The sequence below is a fragment of the Hyperolius riggenbachi genome, chromosome 6 (genome assembly GCF_040937935.1).
Source record: "Hyperolius riggenbachi isolate aHypRig1 chromosome 6, aHypRig1.pri, whole genome shotgun sequence".
NCBI classification, from domain to species: Eukaryota; Metazoa; Chordata; class Amphibia; order Anura; family Hyperoliidae; genus Hyperolius; species Hyperolius riggenbachi.
In genome coordinates, this window is record NC_090651.1 from 256,147,003 (window position 1) to 256,164,613 (window position 17,611).

General features: G+C 44.9%; 2 protein-coding genes across 3 annotated transcripts in view; both read right to left on the bottom strand.

Moving 5' to 3' along the window:
- The window catches only part of PERM1 (PPARGC1 and ESRR induced regulator, muscle 1), a 619,718-nt gene that overhangs the window by 554,063 nt on the left and 48,044 nt on the right, over window positions 1-17,611 (bottom strand). The gene's annotated exons all lie outside the window — the stretch shown is intronic.
- Window positions 13,388-16,529, bottom strand: LOC137521452 (uncharacterized). Its single transcript, XM_068240724.1, has 3 exons — window positions 15,657-16,529; window positions 14,723-14,879; window positions 13,388-14,093 (listed from the first exon to the last, which is right to left on the bottom strand). Exons 1-3 carry the CDS (start codon window positions 16,293-16,295, stop codon window positions 14,050-14,052), a joined length of 840 nt encoding a protein of 279 aa, XP_068096825.1. The 5' UTR covers window positions 16,296-16,529; the 3' UTR covers window positions 13,388-14,049.

Here is a 17,611-nt window from a genome sequence, read left to right on the forward strand (position 1 = left end):
CTGTACGTGCGCTAACCCGCGTGATGAGCTTATCACGGCCGTGATAGCATTTATCACACCTTTGTGAATCGAGCCCATTGTGTGCAAAAAGCAAATGCGTAAAAACACAAAGAAAACTGCCTTAGGGCCGGTTCACACTGCAAGAACTTTTTAGCACTAGTGATTAGAAAAGCTCTTGCTAATGCAAAGCTATGGCTGATTTTTATAAAATCACATTGTTCAAGTGAGATCACACCCATAGCATTATATTAGCAAGAACTTTTAAAATCACAGGCGCTTAGAAAAAGCTTGTGCTATGTGAACCAGCCCTGAGGCTTAAGACACACTGTGAGCGTGTTCTGAGAGCTTTTCTGACCATCAGTGCGGTCTGAGCGTTTTGTAAAAACACTCTCATTGACTTGCCTTAAAAATCGCAGTAAAATTGTGGTAAAATTGCTGCGATCGCGATTTAAAAAAAAAAAAAGACTGCAATTTTAATGCTAGTCAATGGGAACATTTTTTTTTTGTAAAAATGCTCAAACAGCGCTGAGGGTCAGAAAATCTTTCAGAGGGTGCTCACAGTGTGTCTCAGGCCTTAAGTCCCGTCTACACGGGGAGAGGTTGTAGCGATCCGGCGGCTCAATTAGCCGCCGGATCGCCTCTTCCGTGTGCCCGCCGCGTCCCCGCTCGTCGCGTGTGCGCCGCATTCGATTCCCCGCTCGTGCACGCCGGCGCCGCTTATCTCCCGCACGATTACCTGCCATTGTCCCCTCGCGGGGATCGAGCAGGGAATCGGCGGTGCGGAGATCCGTCCTGTCGGATCTTATCAATCGAGCCGCATCAGCGGCTCGATTGATAAGGAGCATCGCGGCCGCATCTACGCGTGTAGATGCGGCTTTAGAGTGTTCTGGAAAATAATGCTGAAATACTCAACACACATTCCCTACAGACTCTGCATCCAAATTGCTCTACTGCTCTGTGTAAGTACAAGTAAAAAGTAAATAGCCATTATGTGGCAGATTAGTTGGCTTCCACTAATATCTGAGCCCTATACCAAATACTATGGCTCCTATTGCTATTAACATGCCTCTAGATCTAACCAGGATTCATTGTCCATTCTCTGTTAAAAAATCGCCCCCAATTTGTAAAGTCTTTTCACTGTCAGTATTTAATGACCATTGTCCCTTTGCAAAAAGATCTACCAAACAACTGAACCCATTTTATAGCAAACCCAGCAGCCATACATTGGCAACAAATGTGTCTGACCTCTTGACATTTTATAACAGTTGTCTAATGCTCCATTTTTTAGCCATTGTTTTTGAGGCGGTAAGTATACAGTCGTGATGGGAACTGGCCATAAAAGCAGGGCTTAAACTATTCACCACACTAATAAAGAGGTTGTTATGTTAAAATGAAAGAATTCTCAGAAAAATGGTTGAATTTTACAATATACAAATAATACATTCTTATTCTTATGTTCTAGCAAGATTATTAACAAGGACATTTTCAGTTCACTCAACCTAAAAAGCTTGATAAAAGAAAAGCGAACAAGACTGTTGACCGCATTGCTAGCATCTCTGCTTGTATGACTGTGATGGTGTCACAGGCCACATCTGGGGCATCATTACCAATTTAAAGTAGTTATCCATTTTGCCAATAGCTTATGACACATCATATATTCTTAGGCTTTGCTGTCCCCAGAGGACACAGGAGACAAGAGGAGAGAAGGACAGCCTGGTCATTGGATTATTTTGAACTCTGGAACATTGGGCATCACCACTGGCAATCTTTTGCATACATAAAATGTATTGCATAAAGTATTGATAACATCCCAAACAACAGGATAAAAGGTTTTCATTTCCTGAAAAATCATACTTGTACTAGTGGCCCCATAATGGGATTGGTACATTACTTGTGCAGTAGAATGGAGACCTCAGTGCAACCACAAGAGGTTGATCACCAAGGACAAAGCTTGTGACAAGGGTCAAAACAATCTTTCGGTCCCCCGCTGCAGCTCAGTTTCGATTTCTAGCAACTGGCCAGTCGATGGCCACTGCACTTGCGCGAGCCTGGCTGTGCGTGCATCCTCATTCACACCAACGCTGCCGTCCTGCGCATGCGCAGCACGAGCAAGTACTAATGTACTGAGTACTAGTGGAAACTGAGCAGCGATGACGGACCGGAGGATCGTTTTGACCCGCCCCAGGTAAGACCAGTGTACAGCCTCAGTAGAAGCAGGAGTAAACTGAGGAACTGCAGCTATAAAGATCTTGCAGATATTTCCACAAGAAACATGTTTTTGTTTGCTAAATGAATCACAACAATAAATGTTCTCTGAGTCACCAATGGGGCAATCTTAGGGGTCATGACCTGTTGGTTACTAGGCAGCAAAGTAGTACATTGCCCACTAGGGGTAGCAGTCCATAATCCCTTGCAATGGGCTCTGGTGAAGACTCCACGATTAAGGAGAGCCCACGCCTACCACTGGTGGGGAGGTTAAAAGAACCTGCTCCCAAACATAACAATTGGTCTACTGTGAGTGTTTGTTTTGGTGCCACTAAACTGCTCTACAAATATGTTTATATCCATGTACCTAAAAGCTCCTCCATTTAAAATCACTTGTGACTTCGTAACTATGGCAAAGTTACAGCCAGGTGCACTTGATAGGAATCATTCCTGAATCATTTTCAAGATTTTTTTAAGTGTAAAAAATAATATAAAATGTTGATCCACAACTCAACCATGCAAGAAATCATGAAGGTTTCCAGCAGAGTGAATAATTTATTATTCCCTCATCTTTAATCAGAAGCCAATCACATAGTCCGCTGTAAAACTGTAAACACAGACTCACGTGTGCATGCATCCTACTCATAATGTAGCAATGGCACCCCTACCTCCTCCTCTGCTCAGCACCTCATAGAATGACTCTTGTGTGGTTTGTGGTATTTTCTGTTTTTTTCCTGCTGTAATTGGCCACTCGGATTATCTTGGGACAAACCCGCCTTATGGAAAAAAGGTGACTAGACAGACACAACCACGGAAAAACACTGTGAAGCTGTACCAAATTATATATATATATATATATATATATATATATATGTCATGCCAACCAGCCATAAAAATACAGTCTGTCAAAATGTTAGCAGATTTGGGGTCTTCTATAGTTCCCTCAAGTTCCCACAAAAATGACTCACTCTTTCTCTTACAGATACTGTGCACGTGCCTTACATTGTATACTGCGTCTCACCAATCACATTGCGGTAACCCTGGCCACCTGGTCCAACCCTCTTTCTTTCCCGACATATCCCAGTGGTGAAAAAAGCACCTAATCCCCTTACCAGCTGCTGTGAGAGGAGTCTTGTGATTTGCTGTGAGGCAGTGCTAATGAATGGTAGCTCTCACCCGACTGGTTGGTTGACCATGCACGAAAACCAGCTGCTGAGGAGTGCTGCTGAGGAGTGCAGCATAAGAACAGCTAGCCCAAGACAGAGGTGCTGCTACCACTATCAGATTCAGGGGCCACATTGTGTGCCTGCAGCCCTGCACTGTGAGTTTCTAATTACATCACAGCTTCCACACAGCTTTTTTGTAAGGACAGTCCCTCTGTGGGAACCAATGCCTTTTTTATAGGGACACCCCTTTCTTCTTCATGTGTCCCTCTTTCAGGACTCATGTAAAGATTCATGTACATATATTTGTTTCTCTATTGCAAAATGTGTTTAACCACTTCCCTACCACAGGTTTTTCCCCTTAAAGGATACCACAACTGACATGTGGCATAATGAGATAGACATGTGTATGTACAGTGCCTAGCACACAAATAACTATGCTGTGTTCCTTTTTTTCTTTCTCTGCCTGAAAGAGGTAAATATCAGGTATGTAAGTGGCTGACTCAGTCCTGACTCAGACAGGAAGTGACTACAGTGTGACCCTCACTGATAAGAAATTCCAACTATAAAACACTTTCCTAGAAGAAAATGGCTTCTGAGAGCAAGAAAGAGATAAAAAAGGGGGGAATTCTTATCAGTGAGGGTCACACTGTAGTCACTTCCTGTCTGAGTCAGCCACTTACATACCTGATATTTACCTCTTTCAGGCAGAGAAAGAAAAAAAGGAACACAGCATAGTTATTTGTGTGCCTGGCACTGTACATACACATGTCTATCTCATTATGCCACATGTCAGTTGTGGTATCCTTTAAAAACCAGAGCATTTGTCATCTGTCGGCACTGCTCCCATTCATTCCCCAATAATTTTATCACTACTAATTACAACTAAATGATCTATATCTTGTTTTTTTCGCCACCAATTAGGCTTTTTGGTGGTGGTATTTGTTTTCAGTAATTACTTTATTTTTGTATGCATTTTAAAGGGAAAATAGGAAAAAAATGAAAAAATACACTATTTCTCATTTTCCATCCGCTATAGTTTCAAAATAAACAATGTTACCATAGGTAAAATCCACACATTTTATTTGCTAATTTGTCCTGGTTATCTCAACATTTAAATTATGTTCCTAGTGTTTTTTGTTTTCTCATTGTACTCTATCAGTTATTACAAACTCTTATTTGCAAAATTAACAGTAATACACCCTCATGGCATACATCTTTATAAAGCAGAGTCCCTGAGGTAACTTTTTTGGATTCTCTTTTCAATTCTGTCACTTTTTTTTTTTTTTTTTTACAAGTATTTCATTTTGGTACACAGTATAGGAAAATAACAACTTTACTAATTTTGATTCAGTTTTTGACTAAAAAGAATTCGACATATGCCTCAGCCATAATATATACAAAATTATATTCTCTAGTTTCACATGGTTAAAATGATACCCTATATACATAATCAGATAGCTTTTTGTGCACACAGCACACTGTTAACTACAAGTAACATCGTTGGGTTTTTCAAGGCCATTTTTTGCATTTAAGTAATACAGTCATTCTTTCTTAGCAAAGTCCCTGGAGTCTCAGAACATTTGATACAGGTCACAAATGTCACCATTCTGAAAACTAGAGACCCAGGCCTACTTAGATATACTTGTTATGTAACATTTGGACAAATTTAGTTTCACTGAAATTGCACCATAACTTTGAAAATTCAATTTTTTTTTTAGTTTTTTCACTTTGGCGCAAAAAAAATGCATATGACATAGGCCTCTACAATAATATACCCCAAATTCTATTCTCTTGCTTGTCACGGTTATAATGATATATCATATACATAGTCAGATAGCTTCTTGGGCACACAGCACATTGTTAACCACAAGTAGCACCATTGGAGTTTTCAAGGCCATTTTAGTTAGGTAGTTGGTAGCCATGCCAGTGGTCATAAATAAGGTGGTTGGTAGCCATGCCGGTGGTCATAGGGTAGTTGGTAGCCATGCCAGTGGTCATAAGGTGGTTGGTAGCCATGCCAGTGGTCATAAGGTGGTTGGTAGCCATGTGAGTGGTCAGATTCCAGTCAGTCATGCCAGAGGTCACATCCGGAACGTTAAGTAAAGGCCAGTAAAAAAATGTCTAGTGAAAAAGCAAAAAAAGTAAACTCCAAAAGGTTGGTTCACACTGCAAGGTTTTTTTAAGTGCTGGTTGAAAAGCTGAATGATTTGAAAAGATCTTGCTAATGTAGAGCTATGGATGATTTTTATAAAATCACACTGCTCAAGTGAGAACACACATAAAGCATTACATTAGCAAGAGCTTTACAGTGTACCAGAGCTGTATTAAAGTAAAGGTTTTATATATACCTGGGGCTTCCTCCAGCCCTATGCGCACAGATCGCTCCCACGCTGCCGTCCTTAGTCTTCTCCGTCTTCTGTACCAGGTCCCATTAGTTCAGCCAGTCGCGCCCAGTCTGATGTAAGTGAAGTGCGCTCTTTGCATATCTCTCCAGCAGGCGCCGGATAGTTATGTAGAGGGGCCACTTCTGTGCTGACTGGCTACGACTGGCTTAACTAACTGGACCCGGTACAGAAGAGGGAAAAGGCAGAGGACGGCGGTGTGGGAGCGATCCGTGCGGAGGGGGCTGGAGGAAGCCTCAGATATGTATAAAACCTTTACTTTAATACAGCTTTGGTTTCCTTTAACCACTGCTTAGAAAAAGCTCTTGCAGTGTGAAAAGTTAAGAAAAAACAAAAATCTAATAGCGGAAAACTGTATGATACAGTTCAAAGCAGGGAACAAGGCACAGTGCTGCTTTTGATGGACACTGAGGACAATGGTATCTTGTGTCCCTTCTTGCTCCGTTTCTGCGGCAAACTTTGCATCGTTTTTGTGGATGCTGCTTTGATGTAGTAGGGGGAAGTGGGCAGGAAAATGCCTTGTGTGAAGTCGGATTTCATCTTCAGAAATAAGTAGGTCTGGGTTCATGGCAGGTTGTCCAGACTGGAATATAAGTGATGTTATCACCTCCTCCTGAAATCTGAGGAAAGTGCCCCCGTTGCCTACTTTCTTGTAGATGAGAAAGGCATTATGGATGGAAACCTGCATTAACCACTTCAGGATCACAGGTTTTCTTCCCTTAAAACCAAAACAACTTTTACATTTCAGCGCTCCTCCCATTCATTCACTGATAACTTTATTGCTACTCATCACATGTGAATGATCTATAGGTTGTTTTTTTCGCCACAAATTAGGCTTTTCAAGGGTGATATTTTATTTTAGTAATAATGTTATTCTCTATGCATTTTAAAAAGAAAAAAGAGAAAAAAATGAAAAGATACACTATTTCTATATTTCTAACCATAAAAAAAAAGCAAGGGAGGCTAGGATTAGATCAGGGTTGATCAGGGTTAATCAGGGTTGATCAGGGGTATATAGTCCTGGTATATTTATTTATAAGTCCTGGTATATTTATAAAATCCTCTAGGTGGCAGTCAGACTACAAGAAAAGAAGATCCAGTTACCTTGTAATCCTCTCAGGAGTGATTACAAGGTAACTGTATCTTCTTAAGTGCTGGCAACATTGTTTGTAAACCTCACAAATGAATGAGCACTGCTATTGGCTTATAGCAGTGCTCATTCATGGTTACAGGCATCTGATTGGTGATGGGAGTAATTACTCCCATTCATCAATCCCACCCAGAAATAAATGAAGCTGGTGCACGTGCACGTGCACGCACGGGGGCGCGCACCCGCGGGCGGGAGCGCGGGAGCGCGCGGGAGCGGGGGCGCGCGGGAGCGCGCGCGTGCACGCGCGCGATCGCGCCCGCACAGCACAATAGCGGCAGGGGCGTTTATAAACGCCCCTGATCCGCTAATTAAGTCAATAGGGGCGTAGTTAAGCGTCTGGGAAATCCGAAAGTGGTTAAATACCATGCCACTTTTTTATACCAGGCCTTCCTTTTTCTGTCAAATCTGTATGGAGCAAGCACCTGGTCGGCCAAATCTACTGCCCCCATGAATCTATTGTAGTCCACAATTGCCACTGGTTTGTTGACGGTCACTCTACGAGACACGACTGGTGTTGTAGCCTCGGTGTTGATTGTGGTCAACATGTAGACATCCCTTTTGTTTTTAAATTTTAGGGCCAGCAGCTCATTATTCCGGTTGCTGTAGGTCTCCCCACTCGCTAACTTTTTATTCAGGACTTGCGGTGGCAGGCCTTTCCTGTTTGTCCTAACAGTTCCACAGGCTGGTGTCTGAGCATAAAATAAATATTTAAATAAAGGGACGCTACTGTAAAAATTGTCCACGTACAGGTGGTACCCTTGATGGAGCAGAGGGTTCAGCAAGTCGAGGACTATTCTTTCACTAGTACCCATGTAGGGAGGGCATCCAGCGGGTTCGATCAAGCTGTCCTTTCCGTCATTGATCTTAAATGAAAAGGTGTATCCATTCCAACTCTCACACAGCTTGTAGAGCTTCACTCCATATCGTGACCGCTTGCTGGGTATGTATTGCTTGATCCCTAGTCTTTCATGGAATGGGACTAGGGACTCATCTAGTGCAATTTGTTGTGTTGGCATATAGGTCTCCTGGAAGGTTTTATTAAAATGATTGATGAGGGGCCGCAATTTAAATAGCCGGTCATAGGCTGGGTCATCAGAGGGGAGTTGCTCTGCATTGTTGTTGCATGCAGGTAAGCAACATTTGGTACCGGCGTCTAGGCATGGTGGCGGAATAGATGGGCATACAATAAATGGGGTCTTTGGACCAGTAGTGGTGTAGCTCTGGCTTATGACAAAGGCCCATGTTGAACGTCAAGCTAAAGAAGACCTTTACTTCAGGGAGACTTGTGGGTATCCAGTTTGCTGCAAAATGTGAGGTGGGTTTTTCCACAATGCTTTGGTGGGCGTATATATTTGTCTGTTCACAAATATATTGTAGGAAGGTCTCTGGCATGAACAGACCCCAAAAATCTATTCGCTGCATATTGGCGGTGTCTACTAGAATTCCACTCCTGGCTGCGAAGGGAGGGATAGTAGGGACCTCCATATTAGAGGGTGACCACTGGTAGTTACTGAGTTCATAGGGTAGCTGTGCTGCCCTCGCTGGCAAGCTCTCCCTTGGCCTGGCAGCCATCTGACCTCTGACATTCTCATGGCTGGTGGTAGGTATTGGTGATGACCTTTTTGATTCCCCTTCTGATGCAGAATTGGTGTCACGATCATATCTCTCCTCTCTGATGGCACGCTGGGATGTTTGTTGCTCATCATCATACTCAGATTCAGATTCTGAGTCGCTCTCTGAAAGAGAGTCTGTGTCCGCGGAAGGCAGCCAGTCGCTATCTGACTCCTCAATTTCTTCCCCTTCGCTGCTGCTGCTGTCATCTTGCAGCATGGCACCTGCCTGTTCTACAGTGTAAAGCCTCTTTGCCATCTTTATCAATATAGGTGCTTGGGGGCTACGTACGTGGCTAGTCAGGTAGGGGAGCAAAATAAAAAGTTGTTTTTGTTCTTTTTCAATAAGATACCAAATAGGGTGTAAATACCACAGATTTACCTCTGCAGTGTATATATAGGGTATACCTATAAAGTGTGTATTTACAATATATATATATATATATATATATAGAGAGAGAGAGAGAGAGAGAGAGAGAGAGAGAGAGAGAGAGAGAGTAAGTATATAAACCCAATCAATAGAGGAGAGGCGTAACTGGAGTGGCAAGGGAGGGAAGGGTTTAATGGAGGGGTGTAATTGGAGTGGCAAGGAAGGGAAGGGGTTAATTGGCTAATCAGGGTTTTTTATACAAATCTCCACTCACTGTGGTGCAGGCCCAGTTATCTGAGATCTCTCTCACAAGTGATCTCAGTAACTGTTACAGCAAAAGATAGTTTTTAACTTGTTTACAAATTTTTTATGAATGTTCACTGTCATTGGCTTTGGCAGCAATCACTCACTTAAGTGGGCACTCTGATTGGCTGAAGGGAACATAGTTCCCCATCCACCAATCAATGCCCGGCGGGCACCCATACGTGCGCGCGCATTCACGATCGTGCATGATCGCGCGCAATAAATGTACTTATTTATTCTTTTTGATTGATCACAGCCATTATCTTTGGCTGTGATCATCCTTTACTGGGTGGGCCCTTCACTGGCTTTAGGGAACACAGTTCCCGTCCACCAGCAGCTTGCTGTAGTTGTGGGCACACGCGCTCTCGATCGCGCCCGCTGCAAAAACTTTTTGCATTTATTTTTATGGATGATCGCTGCCACTGCCTTTGGCAGCGATCATCCTTTACTGGGGGCACAAATAGGCATTTGGGAACAGAGTTCCCGTTCCTCAACACCTAGACGATGAGACGGCACCTCGTGCACGCGTGCGATCGCCCGCACTGCATCAAAACAGAGCGGTACGTATATACACGCCCCTGATCTGCAGGTGAACTTTACAGGGGCATGTATATACGTACCAGAAATCCGGAAGTGGTTAATGTATGCTAAACTTTATTCACAGCCTTTAAAATGATTATTTACTTATTTTTAAATGTGAATTGGAATGACTGCTAATGATGATCTAAAGCAGGGCTTTTCAATCTTTTCACTAATTGTACCACTTTTATCACCTGAATATTTAGAAGTACCACCCGTGCGCCTGTGCAGTAGAGCGGACCCGATCAGGCTCGGCTGTTTCCACCAAAATCAAAGCTGAGAGCTGCTACGGTGTATGCGGGTATGCTGACAAGGAGATCTTTGGGCGTCCTTTTGCTGGATCCCCTCTACTGTGGAGGAAGGGGGAAGCCTCTTTAGCACCCAAGGTCCTCGCTGTCCTGCCCTGCAGAATAGTTCAGACCTCAGATCAGCAGTAACCCGACTGTCACTGTGCACCGATTGCCTGGCTGTCTCTTCACCACTGATCTAAGGTCTGAAGTATGCCGTAGGGCAGCACAGCGAGGAGCGAGCAAGGGGAGCTGAACTTTGTGGAGGCAAGATGGGACCATGACAAGTGACAGACAAACCTGGTGTGTACCACCTGGCCAACAGCAAAGTACCACTGGTGGTAAGCGTACCACAGGTTGAAAAGCCCTGATCTAAAGGGTCATTGTCATTTGTATGATAAATCTATGGGCTTGATTCACAAAGCGGTGCTAACTGTTAGCACGCCTGTGAAAACCCCCTTAGCACGTCTAAACAAGCTTTTCGCGCATAAAACTTTATGCGCGCAAAACTTTATGCGCATAAAACTTTACGCGCGTACTGCACAGAGCGCAGGGCGCTCCGTGCGAAGTGCCCATTAAAGCCTATGGGACTTAGTGCGCGTAAAACTTTGCGCGCGTAAAACTTTGCGCACGCAAAGTTAGTGCACGATCTGATTGAGAAATCCGGTGCTAACCTACTTAGCACCCTGGTTAGCGCGTCTAAAGACTTTAGACGTGCTAAGTAGGTTAGCACCGCTTTGTGAATCAAGCCCTATGTCTTTTGTTCATTAATTTTTTGTGGTATACATGACGGAGTGTGGCAGGGGCGTACATAGAGGTGTGGCAGGGGCATGTCAAACATTCCCTGCTAGTTCAGCTAGTGGCAAACATCCTAGGCTCACCTATACATGGGGCAACTATACCTGGCTAGCTATACTGGCGGCAACCATCCCTGGCTAACCTATACATGGGGCAACTATACCTGGCTAACCTATACTGAGGGCAACTATACAAGGCTAACCTATACTGGGGGCAACTATACCTGGCTTACCTATACAAGGGGCAACTATACCTGGCTTACCTATACCTTGCTAACTATACTGTAGGCATCTATGCCTGGCTGACCTATACTGGGGGCAACTATATCTGGCTACCTATACAGGGGGCACCTATGCCTGGTTGACCTATAATGGAGGCAACTATACCTGGCTACCTATACTGGGGTCACCTATCCCTTTGTTGCACTACAACTATAACGTGCGGTGCAAATTGTCGGGTGCTGTGAGATTATTCAAAATCGGGACAGGGTGGGTGCATCCTCACAAGTTTGCCTCAGGCAGCAAAAAGTCTAGAACCGGCCCTGATTCTAGTCAGGCAAGAGGCCCGTACACACGCCGGACTGGAGGCAACGACGGGTCCGTCGTTGCCTCCCGCTGGGTGGGCGTGCCAACGACAGTCCGGCGTGTGTACGCACTGTCGGCGGACTGATACGGCTGCTTCTGAGCGATCCGCCGGGCGGATCGCTCAGAAGCAGCCGTATCAGCCCGCCGACAGTGCGTACACACGCCGTACTGTCGCTGGCACGCCCACCCAGCGGGAGGCAACGACGGACCCGTCGTTGCCTGCAGTCCGGCGTGTGTACTGGCCTAAGGAGTGATTGCTACTAGTTTCCTGTAACTGATCTAATGTCTGCTGCAGCTAGTGCATCTATCTTTCGCTCCCCTTTTCTCAGTCTCTCTTCCTTCTCCCAGGCCATATCTATCTCTTACTTGTCTTCAACGTCAGAAGGGCTGAACATGGTCCCTTTGACCACACCTAAGGTGTCCAGCATTTTTTCGATAAGTCCAGATTTTTTTAGACCTTCTGTCTGTAAAAATTAGAAATTAGGTTGATCAATCAAAAGAATAAAATAATCTGCCTAATACTCTTGACATCGCACTAGTGCCACAAAAACGCTCTTTTATGGAGAGCACGGTGGCGTAGTGGTTAGCGCTCTTGCCTTGCAAGCACTGGGTCCCCGGTTCGAATCCCAGCCAGGTCAACATCTGCAAGGAGTTTGTATGTACTCCCTGTGTCTGAGTGGGTTTCCTCCAGGCACTCCGGTTTCCTCCCACATCCCAAAAGCATACAGATAAGTTAATTGGCTTCCCCCCAAAAAATTGGCCCTAGACCATACGTGCACTACATGATGCACACATATGACTATGGTAGGGACTAGATTGTGAGCCCCACTGAGGGACAGTTAGTGACAAGACAATATATTCTGTACAGCACCGCGTAATATGTCAGCGCTATATAAATACTTAAATGTAATAGATAGCGGAGAGGCCGCCGCGGCGGTGAGCGGCATGGCGGCTGTATCCGCGTCTCAGCCGGTGCCTCCACCGCGCAGTTACATGTTGGAGTTTTGCCTGGTCCCTCAGTTGCACATAGACTGAGGGGTACGCGCGCGCACCAGGCGACAGGACCTTTATGCAAGTAGAAGGGGAGTCAGCTGATCAGCCGGTCAGCTGACTCCAGCAGTGCTCTGGATTGGCTAAGTGACTGGGGCGGCGCTGCGGAGCACTCTTAGTTAGTATATATAGGACCTGCCTGTCAGTTGCTCTTTGTCTGCTGTTGCAAATGCTACGTGTTAGCACTCATACCTTAGTCAGATCCCAAAGTGTGCTAGAACAGCAGAAGCTGGGGATCCACACTTAGCCAGATTCTGTTGATAGCTTAAAGTACTAATTGAATTGTATTATTTGTTATATAGGTAGAAAAAAAACAACGTTTTGTAAGAAATAATACCTTTTAATGGCTAACTAATAGAGTTAAATGATGCAAGCTTTCTGGGATCTAGTCCCCTTCTTCAGGCATATTTCCAGATGTGAGCTGAAGTAAAACACTGATACAGATAAATGGTAAACACGAAGATGACAGTTGTGTTGGTTACTGTTTATCCGTTAGGTGTCAGGTGATCAGCAGGCTGGAGCCAGTGAGTTAGTGCAACCATACATGAAATCCAGCAGGTTTCTGAAGATCATGAAGCCAAATCAATCATGTTACATAAGGTGTCATGAATCCTGTTCCACAATTTAAACCTTCTGTTAATGTCTTGAACATTTTCATAAATTTGTACTCAGAAACTTTTCTTGATTGATCATTTTTGAAGTTACCCTTAAGAACAAGTACTTTTAGATCTTGCATGCTGTGTCCTGGTTCACAGAAGTGTTGGCCCACTGGTGTGTCCATTTTACCAGAAAAATACCAGCACACCAATTTTGCTTAGTGAATATATATATTGACAAAGGCAAAAATACATACAGCATTAGCAGAAAAAGCTGAAGCACACAGCATAGCAGTTAAACTGGAATGACTGAAACCTTATGCAATCCAGTGAGAGCACAAAACAGACGCAGGAAACATATGTACAAAGTTTAGGTTGCTAGACAAGTAGCAGCAAGTGATGTGTATAATATAGTATTTGAACAAATGGCTAACAATCCAAAAATGTACACACAGTTAACTGCACAGAAAATCACCCTGCATAGTTTACAATGAGAAAAAAGCATCAGAGTTCAAAAAGAGCAAGTAGAGCTACAGGGATGCAGGGGATGCCAAGAAACAAAAAGTGCTCAGAGATCCATTTACCCTGACAGCGCTGTTTCGGAGTGAATACTCCTTCCTCAGAGGGTAGCCAGGTACTGCTGCAGTGAGTGCTGAGCTGTTGGGTGCTTGAACGCACCTTATATACTGCTTCCTATGCCTAATGTGAGCCACCTGGACACCGGGGCCGGCCCTCTGGCATCAATGATGATACGAGGCATGCGTCTCGGCATCATGATGTCACTTCCGGTTCCGGCTGGCATCACATAGTGAGGCAGGCCAACCAGGCAGCCAAAAGGCCACTCCCAAGATGGCCGCCGCACATGTGCAGTGATGCCTGCCGACCAGGAAACAGAAGCTAAGCTAGTGACACAAACAAAAGTACACAAAGTGGAGATTCTTGAGCAAATTCAGTGTCCGATAGCAGTGTCCAGGTGGTTGATAAGATGAAAGCCTAAAACAAAACAAAAATAAGGGAAATTAGTGTGCAGCAGAAATTCTTAAAGGGACATACCCTAATGTTAAAAAGTACTTAAAATTACGCTGGATGCAATACTACACCACAGGGAAAGACAACAGGACTGCGACAGCAAAGTATGCCAGATAATTAACGAAGAAATGGAGACAAATCTACATCCTCATTCATACCATGAGGTGCAATGGAATCTAATTTGTACATCCAGTACAGCTCCCTCTGTAGGAGCTTCTGTTCCAAGTCCCCGCCACGATGCGGGGGTGTAACCACCTCAATCACCCTAAAACGCAGCTGGGACACATTGTGCCCTGCTGTTATGAAGTGCCTAGCAACAGGAGACTCCATCTCACCCCCCCGTATATTGCTCCGGTGCTCACTAATTCTCGAGCGAATCTCACGGGTTGTTTGGCCTACGTACAGCAGGCCACAAGGGCAAATCAGGCAGTACACCACATTTTTTGTGGAACAACTAGCAAAGCATCTAAGCGGGAAACGTTTACCCGAGCGTGGGTGTGGGAGAGAAGCGCCTCTCTGGACGAATCCACACTGTGTACAATGCCCACAAGGAAACATACCCAAAGGGGGAGGCCGATTGGAAAGCCAATTACCTCTTTCTGCTGGTGGTATGGTACTCCTGGCATGTACGAGGGCGTCTCGTAGATTATTGGAACGTTTAAACGCGCAGATTGGTTGTTCCCGGAAAGCGGTGGGTAATGTGGGGTCACTGCCGAGGATGTGCCAGTGTTTCCTGACTATTTTCTGTGCCTGTAAAGAAAGGGGGGAATAGGTTAATACCATTGGAAGTCGAGATGTGTCCTGTCGGGGATAAAATTGCAGAAGAGATGACCTGTCCCTCTTTGCTGCTCTTTGCAAGGCTCTGTCCAGATGCACTGGATCATAACCACGCTCCAAGAAGTGCTCGTACATGGTGCCTGCCTCCTTATAAAAGGATGAGTCATCAGAAGATATCCTTCTGAGGCGCAAGAACTGCCCATAAGGAAGGCCTTTCTTGAGCCTCTGAGGATGATAGCTTCTGGCTGACAGGTAGGTATTCCTGTCGGTGGGTTTGCGATACGGCGAAGTCTGTAACACCCCATCTTGACTTTTGACGAGTACGTCCAAAAAGTGTACATCAGTCCGACTATGCTCGAGAGTAAACGAGATGGTCGGGAAAAACCCGTCCAGATCGTTTTTAAACTGGAGCAATGAATCCTCTGTGCCAGACCAGATGAAAAAGATGTCATCTATGTACCTAAGCCAGCAGAGTGCATGGCCAAGGTACATAGGATGAGGGTACACGAACGATTGTTCAAACCAGTCCATGAATAGATTTGCGTAGCTTGGCGCTACATTGCTACCCATGGCTGTCCCACGCTGCTGTTGGTAAAATACCTCCTCAAAACAAAAGAAATTCCTAGTCAGAACCATGCTGAGCAGTTCCAGGAGGAACTCGGAGAGGGGTGGACTCAAATCCATTTTAATAAACGTGTTGCGAATGACAGCAATGCCCTCTGCATGCGGAATAGAGGTGTAAAGGCTTACCACATCCATAGTGCATAGAAAGATGGGGGAATTGAAAGTTCCAAAACCGGAGATCTTGGAGAGGAAGTCAGTGGTGTCCAGTAGGAAGGAGCGCATACCTGATACCCTAGGGCGGAGAACCTGATCAAGAAAAACAGCCAATGATTGAAAGACAGACCCGGTGCCCGCCACTATAGGTCTCCCGGGGGGATTCACCAGGGATTTGTGAATTTTAGGAAGTACGTAAAAAAGAGGTGTAAGTGGAAAAGGAGTGATCAAAAAGTCATGAATGCGTTTAGAAATGATGCCAGCCTCGAGAGCGGAAGACAACAGTGTGTCCACGTCCCTTTTGATAGTCATTGTGGGGTTTCCTGTAAGTTTAATATAGACGTCAGTATCATTCAATTGTCTCAAAACCTCCCGTCTGTAGTCAAGTCGATTCATGATCACCGTGGCGCCCCCCTTGTCAGCAGGCTTCACAACCAACTCAGGATCATCACATAGGGATCTGAGTGCTGTATGTTCCTCGACTGTGAGATTAGGGTGTGATTGGCCGCGATTACTGCCGACAAGGCGGACGTCACGCTTGACCATAGCTATAAATGTCTCCACCGCATGTGAGGTATTGGGTGGTAGCCACTTACTTTTGGCCCGGCACATGGTCAAGTTGACCTCGGGTGGGAAAAGGTTGGAGTCTGAGGAGGGTGTAGAGGTAGTCGGTCGTCCAGAAAAGAAAGCCTTCAACCTAAGGGTCCTGAAAAAGTTAAAGAGATCACAGTCAAGTTCCAAGGAGCTACCAGAATGTGTGGGTACGAAGCTCAAGCCTCGTCTAAGTACCTGTAATTCGGTATCTGTAAGTGTCCTGGATGATAAATTGACTACTAAGTCCTCGTTTGCGTTTTGCTGCGTGTGGCCCTGGAGTCGATTTTCACGCTTCCTGCCCCTCCTCGTCCTCTTCCTCTTCCTCTTTTGGATTGTTGTTGGCCTAAAAAATCAGTGGAGCCTGAGGAGCCCTCACCTGAACTCTCTGACTGGGGGTTACTGGGAGTCTGATAAGGCCGTCTCCTGGGACGTCTCTCTGGGCGCCAAGAATATACTCGATCCTCCTGATAATCGAGCGTGTCCCTACGAAACTTGTCTAACTTCTTTGTCAAAACCTCCTGTTTGTAACTCAAAAGGTATGAGTCGTTGAATTCAATATACACCTCAAAATCGTCCTTACTGAGAATTGCCTTAAGCTTGTCTCGTAAGGTGAGTGCCAGAGATTCCAATCTGGTAATCTCTGTTTGGATACCCCTGATGGTCAGGGTGATCAAATCTAAGCTGCACTTGTTGAGTATGCGAAACCAGTCCTCACAATAGGTTTTACTGTTCCTGCAGAAAGTGGGCCTGATATTGAGGCGTAACCCTCTAGGGATCCGCTTAGCCCTAAGGTACTCAACTAGTGTATCAGAGTGGAGCTTATAGTCCACTACTCTCTTCTCCAGATCTTCGTATTGCTTTTTAAGGTATGATGGATCTGTGGAGATATTACAGTGGGTATTGGCAAACTCTGTCACAGTGCTGTCTATCTCAGCCTGTGTGTAGGCTAGGGTTTCAGCTGAGCGATTGGCCAGACCACTCAGATCAGAAAAAGACATATCTTGCAGTAAGACGGTAGCAATGGGGTGCAAAGAACCTGAAACACAGAATCAGAGACAATATTAAATAAGAGGTTTGCACACCCTGAGCATAGTATGAAGCAGATCTGCTGGGTGCTTGGTACAGTAAGACAGACCCGTGGGGAGGTCCTAAATAACAATGTAACTAGAAAAATACCAGCACACCAATTTTGCTTAGTGAATATATATATTGACAAAGGCAAAAATACATACAGCATTAGCAGAAAAAGCTGAAGCGCACAGCATAGCAGTTAAACTGGAATGACTGAAACCTTATGCAAGGTACATAAGAGGGAGCTGTACTGGATGTACAAA